The 27,416-nt window shown below is 33.0% G+C and overlaps 1 protein-coding gene across 5 annotated transcripts in view; it reads right to left on the reverse strand.

Annotated features, from left to right (window-relative positions):
• The window catches only part of Cdh12 (cadherin 12), a 949,967-nt gene that overhangs the window by 194,162 nt on the left and 728,389 nt on the right, over positions 1–27,416 (reverse strand). For 4 of the 5 annotated variants that reach the window (XM_063258014.1, XM_063258013.1, XM_063258016.1 and 1 more), the window contains one exon: positions 12,688–12,982. The exons of the other annotated variant lie outside the window; for it this stretch is intronic. In XM_063258014.1, the coding sequence (XP_063114084.1) occupies positions 12,688–12,982 (295 nt within the window). The remainder of the gene's footprint in view (positions 1–12,687; positions 12,983–27,416) is intronic. 5 annotated transcript variants of the gene reach the window in all.

Below are 27,416 nucleotides of genomic sequence, written 5' to 3' on the forward strand. Positions count from 1 at the left end.
ACTTGCTTTAGGTACTAACATAATGTAGCTTTGTAAATCAAGTGTTCTTTAAGAAAATGTATGCCAACATGTTAATATTCAGAAGCCAGGCTTCACTCTGAAATGCTTTGTGTGGCTTTTACCTGTCGGAGCATCTGTCTGCATTTTTATTGTAAAACAAGGGGGATTTTAAGACTAGAGGAAAACTGATGCATATTTCAAAGAGATAAAAATCAGTTATTAATTGAATTGTGTATTGAATTGTCTCAGAAGCTTTATTTCTCTAGGTAATATTTGATTATGATTATGAACAAGTAATTTATCCTCCATTAAATGTAAAATCAACAGGAGAATAGCAAAAATTTCGAAGGCATAGAGCAACAGTTTGTGAGTGACAGAGTCTCATATGTTTGGGAGAAATAAATGCCCCAGAAGTTCCCCAATGTAATACACGTTATTGAGCAAAGCGGTTATGTCATACATTCCCTTGGGAAATTCTATCAAGGAATTTCAGTAGTGGATAATATTGCTGAGACAGCTACAAACTTAATAATTTCATTTACAGTGATAGTATTTTTTTTTCCATCTAGGGATCAAAACATGGACCTCAATATGCTACACCAATACTTTATCACTGAACTACACCTGTTATATTTTGTACATTAATTAATTAATCCACATGCCACTCAACTGGACACCCCCACTTTACAAATAAGAAAATAGGGACTTAAAATGCCAAGTGACTTGCCCATTTTTTAAGGTAGACAAGATTATCTTAATCAAATACCAAGATGGCTTCATATGAAGTTTCAAAGTAAGTTTCAAAAGAAAATTAATTAGAAAGAGACAAGTGTCCCAGTACATAATACTGGTTACATACATGAGTAATCTGGGAATTCATTCTCAGGTAATGAATTAATTCCTACTGAATTTTTAAATATGCTAGCTGTTGTACATTTTAAAGTCATGGGTGGCTTATAGAATTTTGATGAGTTATAAAATCTGAGGCATAAAAAGGATCCAAGAGGGTAAGAGTATTACAGTATTAGCTATATCCTAATGATTACTAACAATATGAATGTTTATTTTTACTGTCTTAGGGTCAATAAGAAATAAATCAAACTCAGGACAACCTTGTTCTAAGAAGTTCAACAAGAGAAATGTAGGTAAACATGGAGAAGTCAACTGCTATACTTTCAGAGTAAGATAATCATATAGTCTAATAGTCTAGCACAGATCCACTATGGGAGTTTGTGTGTCTGCACAAACCAGTAATCTCAAGACTAAAGCATTTTTAAAATTTGTTCTGCTCATGTATCACCTTTGCTATTACAAAATAAGGAATTTTCAGTATTTTGTGAAGTTACTTTTAACCTGAATCTTGCAATATTCTTAAGGAATATAAAGAATGAAGAAAAACAATTGAAAGCAGAACAGGTTTATTTAGTGCAAAATCTTTGGAAATTTCAGTCCACAACTATCTGGTTCCAAAACAATCCAGCAAGGCAGCGGGGTTTGGCAGAGGAGAAACAGTCCATGGCATGGGCGGCAGGAAGCAACTCAGCCTCCTTTCTTTCTTCCATTTACTTCCAACCATGCTAAATGCCCATTTAGTGTTTCCAGCAACATACAAGGCAGATTTTTTTTCCTCTTCACTAAGTCCATCATCCACAATGAGAACAAATCAGTAAAGTAATCCAGCATTACGCTCATGATCTAGTATCACAAGTCGTGACACACTCACTCTCAAAAGCCCCACCTAAGAGGCTTTCAGGAGACATCTAGATGTAAGTCATTACACTTTACATTGAACCTTGGATGTGGTCGTGAATACTCTGCAATTGAACTATTCACACAGTGTTTACATTTTTGGGAGGTAGGGGTTGTTACCATTCCTTTCCTTGGTATTACATTCTTGTCTTAAAATAAAAGTATGTTTCAATATTCTATTATAATGTAAACAGTTGTTTTTTATCATTTGTTGTTTTCCTTTTTTTTGGTGGTTTTCTTGAAAAAAAATCTACATTGATTTTTCTTCAACAATGGAAAGTGTTGGAATTAATTTTTGCTCCTTTTCATTCTGATTCTTTAGGGACTGCATCTATACATATCAGTGATGATTTAATGTCTTCCTAGGTACAGTGGTACCTCAGTTCACGAACTTACTTTTTCACGATTTTAGAAACAGTGACCACCTTGCCCTATCTGCTGGAAAGATGACCAGGATCATATTTGTCAACCAATGAAGCATTTGCAAACAAATCAAACTTTGACGAAAAGTTTCAAAGTAAATATGAGTTTTGAGTGATATTTCTAGAAATATCTGAGTGATTTATTACAAAAATCATAAAGATAGGCATAGAACAGAAAAATCAATACACCTTTTCCAAATCTAAAATCCCAGAAGCAAGAATCTACTGAAAGAAGCAAAAGAATATAATGTATATTTAAACCTTTTCAAAGTTTATTGCTTTTTCTTTCCAAATATTTTCTCTTTCAATTCTTAGAAGAATATTTTAGTGATTAATACTATTTCCTTGTTAAATGTTACAAAAAAATACTTTCCCAAACACTCCTATATCCTGAGCCCACTAGGTCAGTTTGAAAACCAGAACTTTTGGATTCATAAGGTGCATTTTATTTTCCTGACATCATTCTCCTACCTAGAATTTACATAAGTCTTTCGCAGCAGAGTTAGGACAGTACTCTTAGCCTTGTGCTTGTTTATCTTAGTAGTTCTTCATTAGAGTCTTCCCAGATTGCCTCAAGGGAAACAAATGTCTGCACCTACAGAATAATGTTAACAGTTCTTCGTTCTTTTGCAATTTATAAAATAATATTTGAATTATAAGAAAAAATTCCGGAACTACAGAACCGTAATAACTCTCCCATTATCTTCATCTGTTTCTACTAGATGAGAAATCAATATAACACAGACTTTATTCTTCATGATTGAACACGTGAATCTGGTAAGGCTTGGGGGATACATAAAACAAGCTCAAGAGCAAAATAAATCTTAAACATAATTTAATAATGACTTGTATAAGGCTACAACCTATTAGGCAGTGAATTATGCATTATCATAACCCAACATTCTTCATTATCTGGTATCTTAGGTCTATATGAGATCACTTTTCAACAAAAGAAATGAAATTGAGACAGTAAAAATAAGTGACATTAATAGCTTTTTGATTATCTATTCTTACTGATGAGTAACAATGCGAATAATGATACTTTGAGTTTGAGTACATTAATGTATTTAACAATTGAAATATAAACATAAGCATAAGAATGAATTGTTTATTTGATCTCTCTCTCAATAAGCACCTAATGTTATTTAGAAAAATTTTATTTCAGTAAAAGTTGCAAGTTTAGAAATGGTATTTAAATTTTGACAAAAATATAGCAAAATAAATGTGTGGTTTCTATCCATATATTAAATTTTCTACTATATTCTTGTGATAACAATAATCTGGGTGTATAATTTAGTGTTGGAGTGTTTACCTAGCAGAGTCATTTTGGTTTGGATTCCAATTTTCACATGCACAGAAAAAGAAATAAAAATTGATATACTACTGTTTTTAGTGTGAATTGCTTCCGTGTCAAATAGCATATATGTGATTAAGCAAAGGTTAAACAGAGCTGATAAAGTCATGAAATGAAACGATTAAGATGGCCACCAATTGCTTTGTTACTTCATTTCAGCTGTGTAGTAGCTAAAAGAAAATTTGTTACTTTGCAGCCATCAAAGCATTTTATAAAATTATCAGTTTGCTTTCTTCAGAAGCAGAATTCACATAGTAGATACTTTTATTTACATGTATGACACATTTGTTTTCTTCTAAAGACTTTACGAATAAAATAAACTGTACCACATATCAAAATTCACTTTTGTGAATAATTTGCAAAATGCTAGCCTGTGATTTTTTGTTTGTTTTTTTTTAATATGTTTATTGTGAAAACAATAAAATCCCACAAAACAAAACAGAACAAACCAAATCAAAACAAAGCAGTGAAATTGGTACAGAACTTCAAAGCAGGATAATGCAAAAAAGAACTATGGCTACCACCGTATATCTTGTTATCTTCACAGTAGCTGTCCATTCCATCAGATAAAGCAAAATTAAACCAAAACAGAACAGAATAAAACCAATCAAAACAGAACATTGAATAAAGCAAAACAATTAATTGGAACCAAGCAAAACAGTGAGAAATGTATTGGATTTCAAAGACAAGACAGAAGGACGTCCCCCATATTTGTTATACTGCATGCTGTCATCCTTCCAACAGATGCTCAGACCACTGCAAGATCAATCAGACAATATCGGTCACACAATCCAAGTGCTCAGTTCTTTTTGTACCTCAGCTGCTATGGACTTAGCCTGTCCTCCAAACCAGCCAGTTGTTTGGAGTCGGGGTGGGGAGGGGTATTGATGCTCAGCTCACATGCGACTAGGAGGTACTATGTGAATTTGCTCTTCCTGTGCCCTGCATGGCTTTGTGGCTTACCAGAAAGACTGGCTACTGGGCTTCTTGGTGGGCTCCTCCAATCCCAGGACCACCCGTGATCTTTTTTTTTTTTTTTTTTTAATTTTCCAATTTTAGTATCTTGGTTAGAAGAAGAAATAATGTCAATCTTGATAAAAAAAATCCCCATAATCTTACTTCTTAAAGATGTTTTCTGTAATACTTATTTTGGTACAAAGTATTAATGCTTATGACATTTGTAAAGATGTATTTTCAGTAGTTACTCATTTTCTTCTATTTACATCTTAATGTGGTTATTGACTTGAAATTCCTCAGAAAGCAGTTGGAGAAGGAAGGTTGCTGGCCAATGTTGAAATTGGCTCTTTCAACCTTATTAGTATGGTTAATATTTTACCCTTAATTTGAAAAATAAAGTTACAGCGATATGAGAACTATTTTTGTAAAAGAGTTATAAAAACACACCAGCAAAGTAAAACTTTATCATGAACCCTTATCATGTAAAGAAAGCACACAGGAGTATAATAAAGCATAAACAAGTTTTCAGCTGGGACTAAAAGGGAATATCTGATTTCATGTTACACATTGCTACTAGAAGACTTCTAAACACTTTATGTCTGTCTGTGTAATTTATCCCCTCATTTCTGTCTCTCTCTGTCTGTCTCTCTCTGTGTCTCTCTCTCTCTCTCTCTCTCTCTCTCTCTCTCTCTCTCTCTCTCTCTCTCTCCTCTACTTTCATTGCTATGTATTTCTACTTCAAAAAGTAAGATAATGGGAAATCTATCCAGGTTTACACTATTTCCATTTCTGACCAAGAAACTGAATTTAAAGTAATAAAATCAGAAGCTAGGGAATACACTTTTTCATACTTCTGCTTTGAAATCTTTATCATACATTATTCTCCTGTCTGACACCCGGTACATTATATAATGGATCAATAGTTTTCTGAAAAAGATCAGAGAGTATAACTTTTATTCTTTGTAAGACAGTGTAATGTAAGGGTAAATCAAAATCAACACAATTCAGTAAGTGTAACCATGATGCAGTAAAAACAGATTTGTGTTGGATTTGACCAAAGATCATATTTTGGTGCCTCTGTCTTGGATGTTTGGAATAAAAGCTTCCTTGGACTAGAGATTTTTGTCTTTTAAACTTATATTTTTTTTTTACATAAGAACCTTGCCTGTCACATAGGTATTTGATTAGTATTTAAATCTATTGAGCTGTTCAACAATAAAGCATGTAATAGGAAATAATATTACACAATTTACAGGGAAATTGGATCCTGCAGAAATCAGACTTAGTGGATACTGATAATTTGGTTTCAAGAGAAATTCTGTACCTGCATGATACAGCTAATTCATTTTCCCACTGTTTCACATGATATAATTAATTTCATGTGAATTTGGTTAAAATGAAGGGATTTCCAGCATTCACTTCTGGGTAGACATTTATGTAGTGACATCATCTTCATCGTCTTTGACTTGTGTGTAAGCATCACACAAAATGACTTTCAGACATGAATTTCAAACTGTTCATCATGTTCAGGTTAACGATCTCATTAACTTAGTAGTCTTCCATTTGGCCTTTTTTGGGTACCCTCATTTCATAGTGTATCTTCATCTTGATTGATGTGTATAATCTATCAAAGCCTAGTTATGTAGCATTATTTTCTTAGTGCTAATGTTCGCGCATGCCCATCTTTATACTTGAACACATTACACAAGAAAAACAGATAAAAACAATTTTGAAAATAGATTAGACACCCAAGTAGAATATCCAGTAGTATCAACTGATCCTCAGCAACCTCCTGTCTCTAGAACGTTTTTATGTAAGTACAACTGCCCTGCTGCAATTACTAATCATAAAGCAATAGACAATTGAGCCAAGGTAGCCTCTTGCCTGCTTTTGTGTACAAAATATAAATTAAGTAGAGCAAATAAGGAAAAACAGTCCCACAGCTGGAAGGCAGCTTAAAAGAAAAATGATGTTCATAGTGTTCATAGCCATCTTGCCAGTAGCTGGCCAAGCAGTTTTTATAAAACATATTTAATGTTTATAACCGCTTGGAGGCTGGGGAAGGAATAACACTTTGAAAATATGTTTAATGTTTTCAACCACTCTGTGGCTGAGAAGCAAGTCCTGCTAAAATATATTTAATGCTTAGAGTCACTTGGCAGTTTAGGGAAAAATAGAAACTTCTTGTTAATTTTTAACATTTATTGCTGATCAGTGGCAGCTAAAGCAACTATCAGTGCAGCATACTTTATGTTCAGGGACACATTGTGGGTCCACTAAAACAATTCATATGCTTCTCTCAAGGCCTCACAAAAACTGTCAATAGCATTACCTTTGCATTTGCAGCACTAATAAAAACATAGGAATGAAACGGAAGAATAAAATGTTCTCCGAAAACAGCCATAACATCCTCTGGCCCTGAAAATAGTTCTGGCAATCTGTGTGATACGGACACTTCACCGCTGACACAGGAGGGATCATGGAGGTATCATCGGCCCCCTTCAATTCCATTCAATGTGTGAAACTCACTCAGAAGTTTGTGAAGCAAAAGTGTAACCTGATAATTGGTGTTTCTTACAAATCAACAACTTGTCTCCACACATTAAGGTAAAAGATTCCTCTGCACCAAAGGGAATGTAAATAGGGATAGAAGATCTAATTGGTTTTTAAAGAAACTTGCTTTCATTTGTTTAAAGGATCACTGTGAATATTGAGCTTCTAGATGAGAAAAGGGAAGGAGATAATTAGATGGATCCTTTGTAGTGTAGGCTTCTCTGGCTTGTTTCCTGAGAGTGATCAGGAAAATTGTCACAGCCCTTCTCCAGTTAGGGACTGCATTCTGCCAGGAATTGGGTTAAGTGGTATGCATACATTCTCTCTCTGCGACTTCCAATAACCATAAGAAGAAAGTATCATTGTTATTCCTCATTTGCAAGAAAGGAAATCAAAGCAAAATTAGAAAAAAAAATACATTGTACAATCCAAACAACTTGGAAGTGGTAATAAAACTTTTAAGCTCTGATCTCTAAACAAGTTACACATGCATATACTGTGGATATGCACTACATTTCATAGCAAGAGACAGCTGGCTTAGAAGGTGAAACCTGTGCCTTAAAGGAACCTTAGATTCACGGAGAGCTACACCAGATCATGGACTATAATCTGGCTCCCCACATCCACTACCTGGATTTTAGAGTTGTAATGAGCAGTGACTCCTTCCTACAAGACATTATCTCCCTTTTTCAACAGAAATGTCTCTGGAAGTCACCTCAAGCTTACCTGCCCACTGTTCTTCTTGTGCATAGCAAGTAATTGGCCTCTTTGAATCTCTCTGTGTCTGTCTGTCTCTCTCTGAATCCCTCTCTGCGTCTGTCTGTCTCTCTCTGTCTGTCTGTCTCTCTCTGTCTGTTTCTCTCTGTCTCTGTCTCTCTCTGTCTCTCTGTCTCTCTCTGTCTCTCTGTCTCTCTCTCTCTCTCTCTCTCTCTCTCTCTCTCTCTCTCTCTCTCTCTCTCTCTCTCTCCATTGTGTCGCTCACGTTCACACATGGGGAACCCAGCTGCTGTGTTGTAATACAGTCCTATGAGATCCATGCAGCAGCAGTCTGTAAACTACTAATAATCACATGAGGAAGCATGGAAGAGTCCCAAACAAGAGTTCAGACCAGGCTTCAAACTGTTCTGGCAACTTTACTGAAACCTTTTAAGAAATTTAATATCCTGCTAGAAGACTCCTGGACGCTCACACTCCTATGGTATAATAAATTCTTATTACTCTATGTATATTTTGGTTAATGTGTTAGGCAACAACAAATAACTAGTACACATTCTTCACCAAGAAACAAAATGAGTATTATTAGTAATGGATTAGAGCAAAATAATGTTCTACCTGATAGTTTAACAATGAAAAATAAAAACTATGTATTATTGTTTCTGTGACAAATATGACAAAAATGTATTTCCTTAACTCACGTGTGAGGAACCATATAAACCTAAAACAAAGGGTAGTTTAAACAATAATTAGCTAGAAAATTTCGGAAGTATTAAGGTGACGGAGATGTAAAGGACTGTTCCATACTGAAAGGAACTGAAGATGCCCAACATACAATTTTGTGATTTTGAACTTGAATTTTTTAAAGGCCATATGAAGACTTTCAAAGAAGCTGGAATGCAATGAAAGGATTACAATATAAATCCCTGTGTTTAAGGATTGTATGTTGGTTGCACAAGAAGAATATCATGTGCAGAAAAGAGGCAACCTCCTGAGTCCCTGACAAAGGCTGCTAATGAGATACAGGCAGGAGCGAAGTGCAGTTTACCTATTTTTACTGCAGTACCTGAACTACTTTGTCGTTATGGGTGGCTCATGGGATGAGAAGATGTTCGTATTTTATTGTTCTTTGGATTTTTTAACTATGTGACTTCAAAAAATAAGCATGTTTGAGCACTCATATATGTTTCTAAGTTATACAAGTAATACAGTAAATTACTGTATTGTTCAAATCTTCAATATGTTCTGCCTAGAGAAGTATTATTTCAGTTAAACCATGTAGAAAACATTTTGTATTAAATAACCTCTAATAAAAGTCTCACCAAAAGTTTCATATTAGCATTTCTTTCCAAATCATTCGTAAAACAGAATAGAATTTGGAGAAAAAAAAAAAAAAACAAGGGAGAACTTGCCTATTGTTCTTATTAAGTCACTAACCTAATTCTCTTTAAGTGGATCTTTATTTAATCTTATAATGAACTTTTTATTATGGTGTGAATACGAGATAACTTTTCCTCAGCTTTTGTTCTAATCATGGACCACTGATGCTCAAAATATGATATAACATAATGTGATATAATCCAATTACAATGAATTTCAAGCTCTTAACAAGATCATCTGAGATTGAAACCTAAAATTAAATTTTTAAGGATGTTCTAGCAGTTAACATAGAACAAATAGTGTATTTGACTGTGATTAATATTTTGTAAAGAAACCGAGAGTCATTTTCGTTTCTTATAGAGGGGAGTTATTAATTTTTTATGTAAAATTCAAACAGAAAAAAACAACATACAAGTACATATAATAGCTAAGTAAAATGAGAAAACTAATATCTATTTAGATCATCTGGCACCTTACTGCTGCTTAGGAGATTATAAGTCTTACTATATAAATCACCGCTCTTGATTCACTGTTGCAAAATACTTAAACATTTCATAGAGACATGGTTATAAATCATCCAATCAGTTGTCTTAAAAATTACTTAGCTGAGGCAGAGGGAGGTAATACAAGTGTGAATATGGATTTAAACTCTTGAAACCTGTCAGCACTCCAAGAAAAGTAACTCACACTACGTACTCTACTGATGCATAATCATCAGATATTAAAGAGGGCACATTACTGTATTTCACTGTAACTGTAGTGATCTTAAAGAATTAAGACCACATCCATAAAGTCCAAAATTGCCTCCAGGGACTAGATTTGAGTTGGGGAATATCTGGATCATTAAGTAATTTCCTTAGGTCAAAGTAAAAGCACTTTATCTCTGAATATTACTTCCATAGCACACTGGATGAAGCAGAAGTTAGTAACAGAGTGACCTTTCTCTTAAACAATTCATAGATTCCCTAGACTTTTCTTCATATCAGGGAATTAAATGCATTACATTTTGTTGCAACCTTAAATATTAATGTTCCTCTGAAATCCCAACTCACTCTGCTTATCACCAGGACTTGTTTTTACATGTATGTTTCACGGAATTTGGACTTTAATATCCATTTGAAGTATATTTTCAGTGGATAATCCATACTTCCTAAATTGATGGTTGAATAAGATACTTCATTTAAATATTATTTCATCTTCTGTTTTATAATATATAATGAACTACTTCTCTATATGTAATTCTAAATTGATTGGTCCTTCCTTTTTATTGAAAACTGGACCAAAAAAATAATTGGAGAAAGAAAAATAATGCATAGAGAATGTCTCCAACAAAGAAACCTACAAGAGAAAATGAACGTATTTCTATAATATCTGGACTGTCGATATAGCATGCCAAAGTAAATTATGTCTTGAGGAAAAAGCATTTTAATATTCCAAGAAAATGATGCAAAAGAATGAAGAGAAAGATTTAATAAAATTTATAATCTTTTCTTAGTTTGGAGCAGTGGACCATTGCCATCTGGTAAGAAGGTGTACTTGTGAAGAAGTTAAAATTCTCCAGGAAAACACAGTGAGTACAACCTGTGGACAAACAGCAGCTGTTGGTAGTGTTAGGTTGGTAAAGGAAAAGCACAAATAACAGGTGCCATATTTCTAGCTGGCTTCCCAGCGTTTTATGTAAATATGAGTACACTTGTGAGGAAAGGCAAAAGTAATATATAGTAGATATTTTACTTTTAACATTTAATTCAAAGCAGGTATTTATAACTCTTTGGATTCACTTGAAAAGAGCACATTATGCAAATACACTCTGAGAATACCTAGGCTAATTCACAGCGTACTATGTGGTTTCAGATTCAAAAGAAAATACTCTTGCGTTACCGAAAATGTTAAAGAGAACTACATTGAACATTGAATTAAATATTTATTAGTGTCTCTTGAATAACCAAGAAGAACTTCCAGTGATGGCATATAACATTGTATTTTAAACAGCTATGTCCTTGTAGGATAATAAATCATGCCCTACCCTACTATTGCAAAAAGTGGGACCATATGGTTTTTCACTTACTTGTCTTTTTCTTGATGTTCTAGGTTGATTTCTTTGATCATTACCTCTAAGCTTCTTATATAAGGGCTTTAGATCTGTACTCATAACTTTTATCCAAAAACACAATGAAAATCCTGATTGTTTATCTATTAAGACGGAATTCTCTAGTATAGAATGGAAAGAAATATGTGTGTTTGATTTAGAGATACTGTATTAGTATTAAAGAATTACTCAGGGTCCTACATTGATGTTGATATTTCTAATTTACACCTAGTAATCGCTGGGTAAGATTACACGCTAAATATTACTGCCTATGTAAATGTCTTTCCCTCAAATTGTATGTCTTTTACTTTTTTGTCCTTATAAAATCAAAGTTTAAAAATATCTTCTCCCATTTTTTAGAATTACTTTCTAATCAGATAAGGTTCTTCCCAATTGCACTTCTAAATCTCCAGAAATGGCTGCATATAACAAGCAACTCAAAAATGTATCAGAAGGTATGAGATTTGCAGTACTAAATATACACATTAAAACTTGAATCCGAGTGAACTACTTTCAGCTAACTTCTTAGATCAGTGGATGAGTATGGCCTTTGACCTATAAAGTCACATATACAATTGCAATGTGTTTGCAGTGAATTTAAATGACAACTTGTTCAGCCACTAACCTGTTTCCCCCTGGATGTGCAAACTTCACCTGTCCTGAACAGTTGTAAGAGTAGAGAAGCACCCTGAGAAATGCCAGTTTTAGGAAACAGTAGCAGTGGTTCACACGGAAGTTAGTGATTTTAACCATGTGTAAGTAAAGACTTCATCTTCCAAATGTGATAGGAAACAGAGGCTATTTTGAAATAAAAGAGATGGATGATAATGACTAAAGAAAAAGAATTATAAATCAAAATTGTTTAAAGTTGGATCAATTAACTTATTAAATCTGATAGTATATATTAAAAGACTCACTACATTTAAGATTATTCAAATATCAACATTTGATACATGTAAATTATTAAGAATGATATCATCATAGTATAACTGTATATTTTTTCTGACTTCAGAACAGTATTTGCTTTGTGTTTTGATGGGCTGACTACTAAGGAAGGCTTGCTTACACGCCCAATGGTATCAGTCTAGACTTCTGGAATCTCTATTGGTATTTACAAAATGCAAAACAATGCTAGAGAGCACTCAAGGTCAGATGGAATACATATCTGGTAACTTTACTTGAGCTCAATATTAGTATTTTTTGATGCTATGCAGCAGTTATCTTTGATACTGTACAGACTTTAATTCTGTAGCAACTTCTTCAATGGAAATAAAATTTACACTTAAAAGATAAATGCAATCTACTAGTCCAGATGAATTCAAATAAATTAAGAGTTTGAAAAATATTGATATGTTTTCCATTTAAGAATAATCATTTTGATTACAAATAAGATAGTTATGTCCATCTGAAAACGCTAAATGCTGGAAAATTCTCATAGCAGCTGACAGAATTTTCATTTGCCTACTCACCGACAGGAGACATCTCGGGAACGCTTGCAACGTAAGGGCCATCCAAAAACTTTGGCTCATTATCATTAATATCTTGCACTTTGATGATAAATTCTGATTCAGGTTCCAAGGGCTTCTTGGTTTCTATGTCCACAGCCTGAGCACGAAGCGTGTAGAAAGGTTTCTCTTCTCTGTCCAGGCTCCTTATGGCATGAATGTCCCCTGTGGTTTCATCAATGGTAAAAACTGTGCCGGCACCATCTCCCGAGAGGGTGTATTTAACGGTGCCCTCTCCTTTGTCTAAGTCAGAATGAAGCTTTATGGGAAAAAAAAAATAAGCAAAGGAGCAGAGAGAAAGAGAGAGAAAGAGAGAGAGGATTTAAGAAGTGTAGCCATATTAAAATTCATACAAATATATATTGTGTTATAAGTTCTTTAATCAAAAATTTACAGGCACACTATTGTCCTTTTCTTTTGTCTTGCAAAGTTTTGACTATAAACATTTTAATTTCTCCAAAAATTTGAAAAAATGTACAGTAAATGATATATATGTATAATCTCTATCCTAGATATTTTACCATTCATCTTTCACTGCAGTTGGCTTTTCTTAGGTTAGATCAAATATTGAACACTTCCTCAACCCATCCGATTTTTTTAACGTTATAAAAATCAGAATTATACTCCTTAATATATCAACAGGCATGGGTACAATCAATTCCTCATACGATTTATTTCCTTTGTCCCTCTTTACTGATAACATTTGCGCAGAAGTAATTGCAACAATCTTGATTATGAGTATTGCTTCTATTTAAAAGATTGATGTTTAAACATAATTTAGCTCCTAAATACCAAATCATAAAGCCTCAAAAATGACCCGCAGACAGAAAGCAATGAGGGAAATCCATCAAGAAACAAGGAAAAGAAAGTAAAATCAGAAAATACTGATTGCTTTTTCTTTTGAAGAAAGATCATTCAGTTTTATGTGGTAGAGTTTAGTGTATATGACAGTATGTATGAAAAATTTAATTCATTCCACAGTTTAGGGAATTGCATCCTTGTCTCTGTGGAGTGACCATCTGGGTGGTTCTTCCCCCAATGTGGACTTCAAGAACAGAAGCAAAATTTTACCAAAGACTTCCACTTGGGAACCCAATAGTTCAGGAACAGAAGCGTTTGTGAAGCGAGGTATGACCTCATCTCATTTTAACTGATTGTGATTGGATTCCTTATATTATTCAAATGATCAGAAGAATAACTAATTATCCTTTCAAATTCACAAATGATTTTGTGTTCATTCTGTATGTAGAATATTTGTTTTATATGGTGTGTAAAAATATGTATGAAATTTATTTAATTTCTCTTGAAATTTCACACGTGTAGTTCACTATGTTGCAGCATACGGAACAAGATAAACATGAACAATGCTTATAGAGATTCAAAAAGAAGAGAAATTGTAAATTAATTTTCCTCAAATTTGAGAAAAAAGAAATAAATGTCAAAGTCTTGTAAATTTATAAAATACCAACAGTAAAGAAATATATAATGAGACATCATTTAAATAGAATATTAACTTGTAAGCAATTTCATATTTTTATAATATGAACAAAATGTTTCTTATTACTTATATGCAAAAGTATGCATTTTTACAAATAAATTTATATATTTCTGTTTATTCAGATGTGCGTCAAAATATATTCTTATTAATTGTGATAATAATTAATTGTGATAATATTAATTGTGATAATAATTCTGATTCTCCAAGACTTTATATTAGAAGTTCACTCCAATAAAGAGATCACTCAGAAGATTTTTACCTTCTAATTTATCTGTAACTATTTTTACTGTACTTTAAAATTTATATTTAAACACTGCTGTACCAAAAATTTGATTACAAATGAGTTTTGCACTTGTTAAAAACTTTCAACACAAAGTCTCTGACAATATTTTAAATTACATAAACATTTTTATGCAGGTAGTTTACCAGTGCACTAATATTAATAATATAACAGAAATATGTATTAAAATGTAGGCACAACTTTGTGCCCATTATTAGTTTTAAACTCAGCATTGTGGTTTAGTTTCAGTAAAATAATTCTTTCAAATAACTATAATAAAATTGAATTTACTCTTTTTGTATATTCATATTTCAAAATTTTCATTGAAAGTATACATGTATAAGCATAACAATATGTACATGATAATGAGACATAATTAAAAAGACAATAAAAAGGTATACAATTTTGATTTTTCATTAAAAGTGTCTATATATTTTAGTGAAGTATAAGGAAAATTGCCAGGAATGTTAGAAGGAAGGGTTGTCCTCCTAATATTTTACAAACTGCTGTGAAGCATAGGAAATTTCAAGCATAAAAATCAAGCTATAGATAAATGTTCTTTGAACTTAGGAATTTCAAGCTACAAATTTAAACCATACCATTAAAGATATTCAGTACAGTAGATGTCACTTTTGGTTTCAAATTTATTTAAAGAAAAAGTCATCCAGAATCTCAATGTAGTAAGAATGCCTTTATAAACTGGAACCATTTTGCCAATGGCTCACAGAATATGTGGTGATATTTTGGGAACTGAGGGAAAATTCTAAGTGGATTTTCACAATGTGATTCAAGTAGAATTACAAAAAATTCCTCACTTTGCCAACGTCAAAACCATTTTCTTTTCAAACTGACATAGAATAAAAAATATTTTTTCAGCACCATTCAAACTCCAAATTATATTCAGCTGTGCTACTCCTTTACAGACATTTTTCTTCTAATTAAAAGACAAGTTTTACACAGATTAAAGCTTCAGAAGAAATACAAAAAAAAAAAAAAATGGGGGCTCAAAGTAAAGTTGATGCATATAAACTCTTGAAATTTTCAGGCTATTTATAGGGGTTACTACACGACGGTACCTAACAGAAGATCACAGGAAATACTCTATTTTGACTTCTAGACTTTTCTTTTTTAATTTTAAAGAAAAAATGAAAAACATTTACATAAAATTTTGAAACAAAATTGTAGGAGAGTAACAATAATTAGTACGTTGTCTGCTGCCATGCCACCCTGGACACAGCCTCTCCACTGTTTTCAAACTTAAGGAGGCTCAGGACTGTTTAGTACCTCAAGGGAGAGCATCAGATATTTAAAATTAGTCACTAGTCATTTGTTCAAATATGTGAATCAGAACTATAAAGTGCAATTGTTGCTCTTCCTGGTTGAATTATGATATTAATGGTGTGATTATGCCCTACTGTGAATGTTAGGAAATATTTTTAGTGAAATATATAAAATAATTGAAAAGAAAATGCTCTTAAGATGAAAATCTCCAGCATCTTTTCACCTAGAAAGAATTTATTTTGTCATGTTCCTCTTCAGTTGTATACATACAGAACCAAAAGAGCTAAGAGCAACATAAGTAGGTACTGGCCAGATATTCATAAATATGTGTATAATAATGCTATATATTATATAGCACATAATATCATAATAATATGTAATATACTAATGATATATAATAGTAATATATTATTAATATTTCTGGACATTTTAAATGTATTTGATCCAAAAGGTGTTTTGGTTTTGGTTTTGGTTTTGGTTTTTTTTTTTTTTTTTTTTGGTCCCGAGTATCAAACTTGCAACCTTGTGCTAGCCAGGCAGGTGCTTATGTTGCTGAGCTAAATCCCCAGCCCTTAAATGATTATTTTTAAGAACAAAATACCATAATTATTTTCCAGTATCACTTTAAAGTCCTCAAATTTGTTTTTTAAATGGATGCATTATATTTATTTATTCAATGAAACTGAGTGAATGAATGGGATTGTATATCTTTTGACCTTTCATAAAAAATACAGTGACTCTGTGTATGTATGTCTTCTGCTTATTTACTTAAAGATACTACTAGAAAGAGCAAAAATATGTTAATTTTTAAGAATTTTGAAAAATTCTGAAATTTGAAAGAGTTCAGGAATTGATATCTAAAGGTGTGAAATTTCTCAATCTTCTATGTAGGCTTAGCTTCGTCTCCTTTCTATGAAGAAGGAAGCAATATTTCTGAAAGTAGATTCACAAGCTTTGCCTCATTTTTGGGTGGCGTAAAGCACAGGAATAATTCACAGAACATCATTTTACACAGCCACTTTAAGCTACACAGACATCAAGTTAATAATTCCGCCAAAAAAAAAGTGTTGTTTTTTTTTTTAATTTTTGCTTTTCTTTAGAATTGTAAAAATAACAACTGGAAATGTGTCTTATTCCAAATATTAAAAATAAGCTGTTTTCTGAGTAGGTGCTGACTACATTTACAAAGTGAGGCAGCCAAGTCCAATAATACCATCTCTTAGTATTGACACTTAAAATAAAATTATTCCCACAACCAGAGTTCCATAAATGACGGATGTAGAAACAAGCACTGTCCACGCAGTTGTTTTGTGGAAGTGGTGGTGATATTTTCTGATGTGTTCCAAATCATCTCAGATGGTTCGTGAAAATGAGATGCCAAGAAAAGCTTAAAAAAGATCCCAAGAACGAGCTTCAGAGTGAGCCTTGAATCTCAGTGTTTAAAAGTTTTGAAAAGCTAGTCTAAATTTAAATGTTTACTAGTGTCTCTCTGATTGTATTTTGGAATTGCTGCACAAAATAAATGGAGTCTGTGGGTTGAGAAGTGCACATAAAATAGAAAATGTTTTTATATCACTTTGTCCAGTCATGAATTTGTTGTCATATGCCATTTGCCAAGACAGGGGAATATACTTATTACAGAAAAGCCATTGGATTACAGTGCCAGTTTACTGGACTATGTATCCATTTAAAGTTAAAAACAAATGTAAGTGTATGTAATACCTACATCTCGGAGTTAGGGGTATTTCCTGGATAAACAGTAACAAGGCTGAACAGTTAGCAAGGATGGCTGAAATTGTTATGATAAAAAGATTAAAACCCCAAAGTTACTAAGCAATAATTTATAAGGATTTTTAAAGAAAGTATTTACTATTTTTGCTTTTGAAATATTCAGACCTTAAATTCTTTAATATTTATTTTATGCATTTGTTCTTTTAAAATTGTGTTTTAAATTGGTTGTGATGTTCCATGTCCTGATCATTTACTGCTGTCTCTTTCTGAGCATTCACTTTACCTTGGCCTCTGGGTTTGCAAAATGTTGATTTTATTTATTTATTGTTTCAGTAGAATTTGTCTTTGGTTTTCTAAGAGTAAATAATATGAAATTATAGACAAATCAGGAATTGGAGGGTCATATTTGTTATCAGATTCACTGTAAAATTTCTGATTGGATGCACAGTCCTGAAGATTACTAAGCCTGTGTCATAGGTGCTGTGGTATGCTCTGTACTTTTTTGTGATTTGCCTTTCAGAAGGATTAAGCTTTAAACATTTTCAATATCAATAAATATAAATTTGGTGTTTCAATTAATTACAAGTACTTTAACCTTAGTAAAAGAAATTCCTAAAATGTCAACATATGGAAGCATTTTATTTATTTAATTTTATTTAAAGAAAGACTAAGCAAAACAGAAAATAGGTAGAAATAATACATACGTTCAGAGAAAAAATAAACAGTAAGAAATCACCAGCTGATGTTTACATATTGTCATTTTACAAATAGTTTTTCAAGATACAAAAATGGAATATGTAAAGTGGAAATTCAAACAGCGAGACTACAAACAGTTCTGTACGACGGTTCAGCAGAAACTTAGTGACATGGTTGTCAGTCCTATGCACTTAAACATACATTCAGTTATCCGTATCTTCATTTATGTTTAGATTAAACAAACTAAAGCAGGTTCAAATCATTGGGAACAAAGAATAATAGTACTGCTGGATTTCACATCATGACACTCCATGATCAGCACTGGGTATTGCAGTGTCTTTTTTTTTTTTTTAAACTTAATTTAAAGAAAGACTAAACAAAACAGAAAACAGGTAGAAATAATACATAATTTCAAAGAAAAAATAAACAATAAGAAATCACTATTTGATGATTACAGATTGTCTTCTTACAAATAGTTATTCAAGATCCTAAAGTGGAGCATATAAAGTGGGGATTCAAACAGTGAGATTGCAACAGGTTCTGTTCAACTATCCAACAAAAACTTATAAATATGGTTACCAATCCTATATACTTAAAAAATACATGCTGTAATCCACATCTTCAATTATGTTGAGATTGAATAAACCGAAGCAGGCTAATATCCCTCAGAACAAAGAATAATACTATTGCTGGGTTTCACGACACTCTAGGATCAGCACTGGGAATTTTAGTGTCTTTTTTTCTTCAAAGTTATCTGTTTATTTCATCATGTGTCATAAGATCAGTTCTCATAAACTGTTTATAGATTCTACACATGCATGGGTCTTAACATGTATTTCTATCTATTCTATACTAGAGGGAGAAGCAAGACAAAACAAAATATATTCCTATAAAACACATGAAATGAAATAAACATATAAGACCATTGTACAAAGAGTTCTACCATGGTTCCTGTGTTATCTCTTATTATCTCCAGTAGAATTGACTGTATCATCAGACATAGTATAATTGAATATATCAGAACATAACAGTATTAATAAAAACATAACTTGGTATATAGTATAAAACTTCAAAAACAGGTAGTTATCCAGCTAGAATGGGTATCCTGGAGTCTTGTCATCTTCAGTGTAGTTGCTTATACTCTCAGACTTGATACTATCAATCATATCAGTTTTGAATAAAATATTGTCTGTCTCATTTCTGTTATGCTCTTTTTTTGACATCAGTTGTCTGCTTATCTTCTTCATTCTGTTTTCTGCTCCATTCATTGAGGCCTCTCTGCCACTGTTCCTGGAATTCTAGTATTTCTCTCTCTCTCTAGAATGCCTTGGAGTATTCTCTACAGAGTTAGATTGATGGTTGCATATTTTCCAAGTTCTTCTTTGTCTTGAAAGTATCTTATTTCTACATTATTTCCTAGAGACAGTTTGGCAGGGTATATCAATCTAGGATGGAGGTTATTTTCTTTCAGGGCTTGGAATATTTCACTACAGGCTCTTCTTGACTTGATGGTTTGTGTCAAGAAGTGTGCCGTGATTCTGATGGGCCTTCTTTTATAGATTATCTGTTTCTTGTCTCTAACAGCTTTTAATATTCTGTTCTTATATTGAATTTTTGTGATCTTGATTATTATATGCAAGGTGTAGCTCTGTTTTGGTTGTAGGTGGCTGGAGTTCTGTATGCCTCATATATCATAATATCATTTCCTTTTCCTATGTTTAGGAAGTTTTCCTTAATTATCTGTGTGAATAATCTTTGTAGTTCCTTTGTTTGTACACCTGCTTTTTCATTCACATGCTTTATTCTCAAGTTGTAGATCCTCTTACCTTCTTCTAGCATTTGTATCATTACTGCTTATTTCCTTGTTATTTAAAAAAAATTCCCTTTCATAATCCCACTTTGCAAAATTGTCCTTCAGTTTGGATAATCTATGCTTAGTTTCTTTCAAGCAGATTTGCCATCTTTCCATAGAGTTTTTAATATCCTGGTGATCTCTTTGAATCTACTTCATGTATTCTATATTTTTTAATAATCTTCATCAAATGGTTCTCTCCTTTGTTTGAGTTCCTCCCTTCTTCCATCTGTGTCTGGTTGAGGAGTGCTTAGTATCTCTTTTATTAGTCTTCTTATATCTTGCTTTACTTGGCTAAATAATTCACCTTTGAACTCATCTATGAGGTCCTGAATATATCTCTTTATGTCCACTGGCGCCATGTCTGATATTGCATGTTTGGTGTTCTCATTCTCCTTTGTATTTACCTGTCCTGGTCAATGTTCTCAGGGTTGAGACCTGGGGACTTTTTTCTGTTGTTTTCTCTTCCCATCTTTTTTGCTTCTTCCTGGAGGCCCCAGTTTCTTTCTTTGTTGATTACAATTATTTCTTCTGAAGTGCACTAGCTAGATGATCCTTCCCTCTGCTGTGTGCTACTGAGTTGCACACAGGGAGAGTGTATGCTGGCCCCTCCCCTCCGGATCAGTCAAGCTGTTGTGGCCTGTCCTGTATTACTATGCGCCACCTCCTCTCTGGGTCTGTAAAACTTCTGAGACTTCACTGGGTTAATGTGGTTAGTGTGTGCCACCACTGTAGACCTTTGATTTTGGATAACCTATCGGGTCTCAGCCAGGTCATGTGACCCAGGCCTAGCTCACTCCACCAGTCCTATTGAGGAAGAGAACAACTGACTGAAGTCACTGTTGCCCCTTGTACTTGCCAGTCCTGCCCAGTTCCAGAATGTCATCTGCTGGAGCCCCCCTTTCTATGGAATGGCTGCACTCCCATCACTCCCCACAGGTTGATATAGGCACCCGCCAACTCAGCCCTCGATTCGGCTCGCCAAACCCTAACTCAATGAAACTGCGCCTCCAGTGAGTCAAAGTGGCAGGACCTTGGATGGCTCGGCATGTTGCATCAGGACCCCAGATGGGTGCAAGTCGCCCGCTGTGGCGGGAACACTGAACATTTAACTGTTCCAATAATAGCATCAGGACTGTATGCTTGGGTGGTTCTCACCTTACTTTCTTCTTGGGATGAGAGAATTCATCTCCGTATGTTTGAGGCTCCCCACTCTGCATTATGTTGAATTCTAAGTTGACTATCTCAGGGAGCTTCAGTAGCCAGTTGTTATCTACCCGCCATCTTTGCTCCAAGTTTTATGAAAGCATTCTTACTCTAACTATACCCTCTTCTTTCCCATTCTCCTAGAAAATCCTAAAATCCTATTTTATCTGCTTCAGTTTCACTTCTCATAAAATATTCATTAAATAATTAAATGTTATAGTAGTTTGTAAATGTTCAACCTAATGATATTTGTTTACTTTCAAACACCACATCACCTCTTTCCCCAGGAGACCTGTAACACAATTTAATTTACATAATGTCAGTGAAACACTCATCTACATAGTAGGTATTTATATTTTTGTTGCTGAGATCAGTATGGTCAGGTAATGGATCTTTGATCCTCTGTTTTCCAAGGTCATAGGATTAAAACGTTTGCTCTTCCCCTTGAAACTTCTTCCACCTCTTCCTCCCAGTTTCAAACATCTGTGTACATGGATTCTGTTTGGTTTTAAAGATTTGTGAATTCTGTCGTTTTTTATTTTTTAATTCTACATGATGGTTAGATGTATGTGTCAGCTTGACTTGGCCATAAGATGGTCAAATATTTGGTCAATAATATTCTGGGTGTGTTTGCCACGTAATTTCTAACAGAGATAACTACATTAATGCTCTCACCAGATTGATAAATGAAGGCCTTCATACACAGGGGCCACGTTCCATCAGTTGAAATACTAACCTGATGCAAAGGCCTGGCTCTTCTGTGACTTTAGAGGAACTCCTCTTCCTTCACTGCCTTCAGGACTACAATTGGCTAAACGTTTTCATCCTGCCTGTGAATTTGCTATGAAACATCATCCCTTCCTTGGCCTTGACTTGCCCGTCTTCATATTGGAGCCATAACCACAGCTCTTCTGGGTCTCAAACTTGCATACTGTGCTGCATACCTTTGTGCTAGTAATCTCTATAATGGGTCGTTTTTAAAATAAGTCTGGTACATATCTACATGCACATTCACATGTAACCTTTGTCAATATCTAAGTATTTTATTACATATGTTTCTCTAGAGACTCTCTAGTAACATATGAGCTTTTCAAGGTTTTCATAATTGATACTAAAATATTTTTTTCTAAATACCAATACTGTTTTTGCAATAATCAAAATAATGTAAATATTTTTGTTTTATCAACCAGTAATTTATAATGCCTGTATGATGACTGTACTTTCACCCAAAAGAAGAAGTTTTTGGGCAAAAACTTTTTGAAAAACCTATGTTACTTAGTGTTTTGATTACCTGAAGTACATTCTACTTCTTGGGACCAACATGAGACTTCTCTTTATATTATTCCTGTATTGAAGAGATCTATCCCTTGGTATAACAAGAGAATATGCTCAATTGTCAATATGGAATTCTCTACAATATTCTCCTGGCTGGAAACATACTTCTTGCATCTTAAATTGTCTTCTACTTTGATTTATTGCTTTGTTCGCTAAATGAGTACCATATAGTTCCTTAGAGTTATTTGAGACTTCGTTTATCAAAAAATGTCTTTATTCTATCTTCATAATTAGGTATTGTCTGGTTATATATTTCTCTTTCTCTTTTTTTTTTTTTTTTTTTTTTTTTTCTACCGGAAATAGAGCTCATGACCTTGGGCTTACCAGGCAAGTACTTATACCATTGAGCTAAATCCTCAGACCTGGTTGTATATTTCTTGTCTGGATTATTTCTTTTTAAACATATGCAGGCATTGTTGTATTTTCTTTTAGAAACAAAGTTATTCATTTGTTTCCCAGAAATTAGAGTATGGCATTCTGTTTACAAATATTTTATACCCAAAGAATCTTTACTTTCCATTTTAATCTTTAATTTCTCTAAAGTGCTTATAAATTTATTTTTGACTTGGTATTCTAATTACTTAGATACTTTCTCCAAATGTCTATTTAATTTTGAAGCAATTCTCTAAGTGATGATTTACATGTTTATCCTTGGGATGGTCTCTTAGTTAACTTTTCATTTAAAAGCTATTTTCCTGCAACTCTTAGAAATTTCCTCATATGGTTATTTTCTATCTTCTGATTTTCCTGATATTTACTAATAATTCATATGCTGAATGTTGGACCTCATGCATGCTGCATAGCTCATATACATTCTGCTCATATTATTGATTTCCATAAGCTTTGGTCTGCTTTCTGAAAAATATATTATAATTAATTTTTAGTATTGTTTTTCATTTTACTGTCAGTAATGTGTATGTACACATACACATTAATTCCTAAGATTTTGTTCTTTTGCTTTGAATGATCCTATTTTAAGGAATCATATATCAATTTTGGGAAAATGCATTTCCTTGCATCACTTGTAGGAGATGAGTTTTGAGTGCATGCATTTTCTTTTATCTATCTGTTTCTGAGATATTTCTTTTCTGTTTGGAATGTGAGTCTTTGCTATTCCTGTTGGCTCTCCACAAATGCTTACACTCTTTTCTCTTTATATTTAAAGAGAAATGATGTGATTTTGAGTTTGTGAGTTGAAATTATTGCTTAGTTTTGTCGTAGCATGAATAAAAAGAGAACCACTCACTGGTTTTAATGTCAGATACATAGCTGGGGTTGTTATAGCTACAGTGGCAGGCCACCAGCACCTTGGTTGTTTTGATTCTCTACGGAAGAACTTATTTTTGAAAAAAATAGTTTATTGTTTACACTTTGGTTTGCTGCCTGAACTTTATGTATTTTCATAGGGGAGCCTAACTCTGTACATAAACTATTGGTTCATCTTTCAATTATACCTGGAAAGTCTTACATTTTTCCTGAGTTAACTGCCATTGCTGAGTTTTTGTACAATACTGTCCCCCTCTGCTGCAACCCTCATTGCTAGCTCCTGGTTCTTGCTACAATGAAATTGTTTGACAGATATTCAGTCCTCACTCACATATCATTGTACAAAAATTGACTCTCTTCTCTGATGACTTACCTATCATTACCAAAAATATCATGGCTTGAGATTTTTATTTCTATACTATTTAATATTGATGGTCTCACAGCAGGGTTTAAAAGTATGTGAGCTTTACAACACTGACCATTAACGAAACCATATTAAACAAAATTTCAAGTGAATAGTAAAACATAAAGTGATAGAGTTTAAATTTCTGTCCCCAACATCTAGATTGAACAATGATTAATATTTTATTTTTGCTTCATTTTTATACACAATTAGAAAAATATTACAAGCATCACAACAATGCACCACACAAAATCAAACACCATTTTCTTGAACTTAAAGCCTTTCCTCCAATATCAAAAAGTCACAATTTTACTTAAGAGAATTAATCATTATAAATTATCATCTTTTAATAACCATCCCAGAGTCAATATTTCCCATTTGTCTCTCCAAAATAATTTTAACTCTTTATTTCTTTCTGCATGTGGATTTGTGCAATTTTAAGCACTGATTTTTTTTTTAATTTTATATCTCCTTTTTAAAATGTAAAATAACTTTACATTTAGTGTTACCTAACTCATTTGTTATCTTTTTCAAGTATGCAGGTCTTCCTGAATTTGTGTTCTGAAACAAGCAAATTCCAAATGTGTCTTTCAAGTCCTTGCTATTCTGTTTTACTATATCCTTTGGTCTAAAAATAAATACGGGCAAATATGATTATCTATAAAATCAATACAGACATCTTGATAACAAGATTAGCATACTTTGGCAATTCAGGATATAGCTGAGTGGAAGAAATAAACAAGGGTTACATTCCGACACCCATTTCTCTGTATACACACATTCAAAAGTAAGAGTAAAGATCCCTGGGTAGAATACACTAAGAAAATGTCTGTAATAACTACTTATACAGCCAATAATATTTCTTTAAAATGTTTGATCATAAATGATATATAATGCTTGCTAAAATTGTTCATCAATCAGTGCAATAATATTGCAACATTTTTTATTTATGTGCAGAACTGATTCAAACTGACCAAAATGAATACAAGAGTTTCTTTACTTGAAATCATTTTGTTTCAAAGAAAAATAAGTGAATCGGGTTATATCTTTCTTGGCAATCTTATAAAATAATTAAACTTTTCTTTTTCAGGGTTGTTTAGTTGAAGTTAGTATTTATTTTGTTTTTAGAAACATGAGCGAGCAGTGGTGCTACCTAAAATGTTATTAGGTTGTGCTTAAGATATTGTTTATAGACAAAAGAAGACCAGACCTAAACAAAAGCTGTAGCACTGAGCACTCTTAAAATGCAAAATTTGTCTCATCCCAAAGCCTCTGAATGCTCAAGAATATTTGGCATTCTATGCCCCTCTACTCTCCTGAGAGGACTCATTCGTTTTTCCCAGCTTGATTGTTACAATTCCAGCAACATGAATATCACTTTACAAGGTAAGAGATTTCCTGTTACAGCCAAATGGGATTTGAGAATCCCCTGGCTAGGTAAAAAACCCACAACTATTTATCAACTGGAAATATTTCACCTTCTATTTAAGAAAGTAGAAATCCATTTTAAAAAGGCCCACGCCTCCCAGGAGGCAGGGTAAGGAAGAACAAAGAACAACTTGCAAAGCTGAGGAGCAGCAAAAGGTGATGTGCTACGATGTATTATACATTGTACTAAAGAAAATAAAACACTCCTCTGCCAGTCTTCCCTTTCATCTTTCTTTGCATCTTGAATATTGCATGCATGATTGCATGTGAAGGGTAGCCTAACCCTCAGATGGTCATATTTTACAACTATAGTTCATTTAGATTACATACTATTATTTGAGTGTGTCATAATACATTATTCTTCTGTAAAATTTAGAGAGGTCATTGGTCTGGTTCCATGATTTTAGTGGAAACATGAGAGAGGAAGATTATAATTTCTTCCCTATATTCCAAAGCAGTAAAACATTTTTCATAAGTATGTTTTTAAATAACCACATATTATTACAATTGAAAAAATTTTTTATCAAATTGTCAGTAGTGGGTTGGGCGTTTAGCTCAGGGACATAAGTACCAGCCTGGCAAGCACAAGGTCACGAGTTCGACCCCTGATAACAACAATAAACAAAGAATCAAATTGTGAGTGGTCAAATTTATATTTTGAATGAAAGTAGACTTTGTGTAGGATCCCAGGAAGATTCAATATTTTTCAGAATACTAGATATATGTATGTAATTTAGTTTTGATTTCAATACTAATATTAACCAATTATAATATTAACATTATTATAGATATCATCCACAAGTTTATTGTTACTGTTATTTCTCCATTAGATTACATTTACTGGACTTTACCAAACACTATACACTATGTTACTTATTTTACAACTTTGTTTTCTGGTACCTGGATTCAAAATTAAGATCTGCATTTTCCAGGCAGTTTTGGGCCACACAGCTATATCCCTGGCTATACTATGTTACTTATTCTAAGGAACTTATTTGATTTCAGATTAGCCAGTGATATGCTACCAAGATTAATATGATAGTTAATATTTAACTAAATATAATAGTGCAAATGCAAAATATAATTTTCAAGAGCTACATGTATTACACTAATTTATCAGCATAAGCATTTAATAACTAGTAGATTAACACAGATCTTTACTCTAACATTAAATTAAGTGTAATGTTAGTTCTTATTATTAGTAAATTATTATAGTCTTTTCTATTAACAATTATTTCTTCTATTTTTAATTTACCTGTTTTAGTTTACTCTTTATTTCTGTTTGACAATAAAATGTAGTACATGAGACCAAAAATTATAGACAAATATAAGATTTCAAAATGAAAACTAAGTCTAGATAAAATCATGCATTAGTTTGGTATATCTAAAATGTGCATAAATTTTTAATAAAAATGAGTACTCTAGGAAAAAATTTAAATATAATCAATAAAGTCCAAATCCTTTACATCAGTATGTATCAGTGAAATAATAAGCAAGAAACACCCAAAAATATGCTTTCTCTACTGCTGACATATTTCAAAAACAGCTTTTTCTCAAAAGAGAAAATGAAGGTCACTCCTGGGACTTGGTGAATCATTTTTCGACCATAAAGGTAGCAAATTGCAAACATCTGGCTTGCTTTCAAAATGATACTCTCACTTCATCCCCAAGATTTATTTTTCAGAACAGAAAATTTAGGTCTTAAATTCCTGCATTT

The sequence above is a fragment of the Cavia porcellus genome, unplaced genomic scaffold (assembly GCF_034190915.1).
Source record: "Cavia porcellus strain 051 isolate PalLab524CR breed Dunkin Hartley unplaced genomic scaffold, mCavPor4.1 scaffold_11, whole genome shotgun sequence".
Lineage (NCBI taxonomy): Eukaryota > Metazoa > Chordata > Mammalia > Rodentia > Caviidae > Cavia > Cavia porcellus.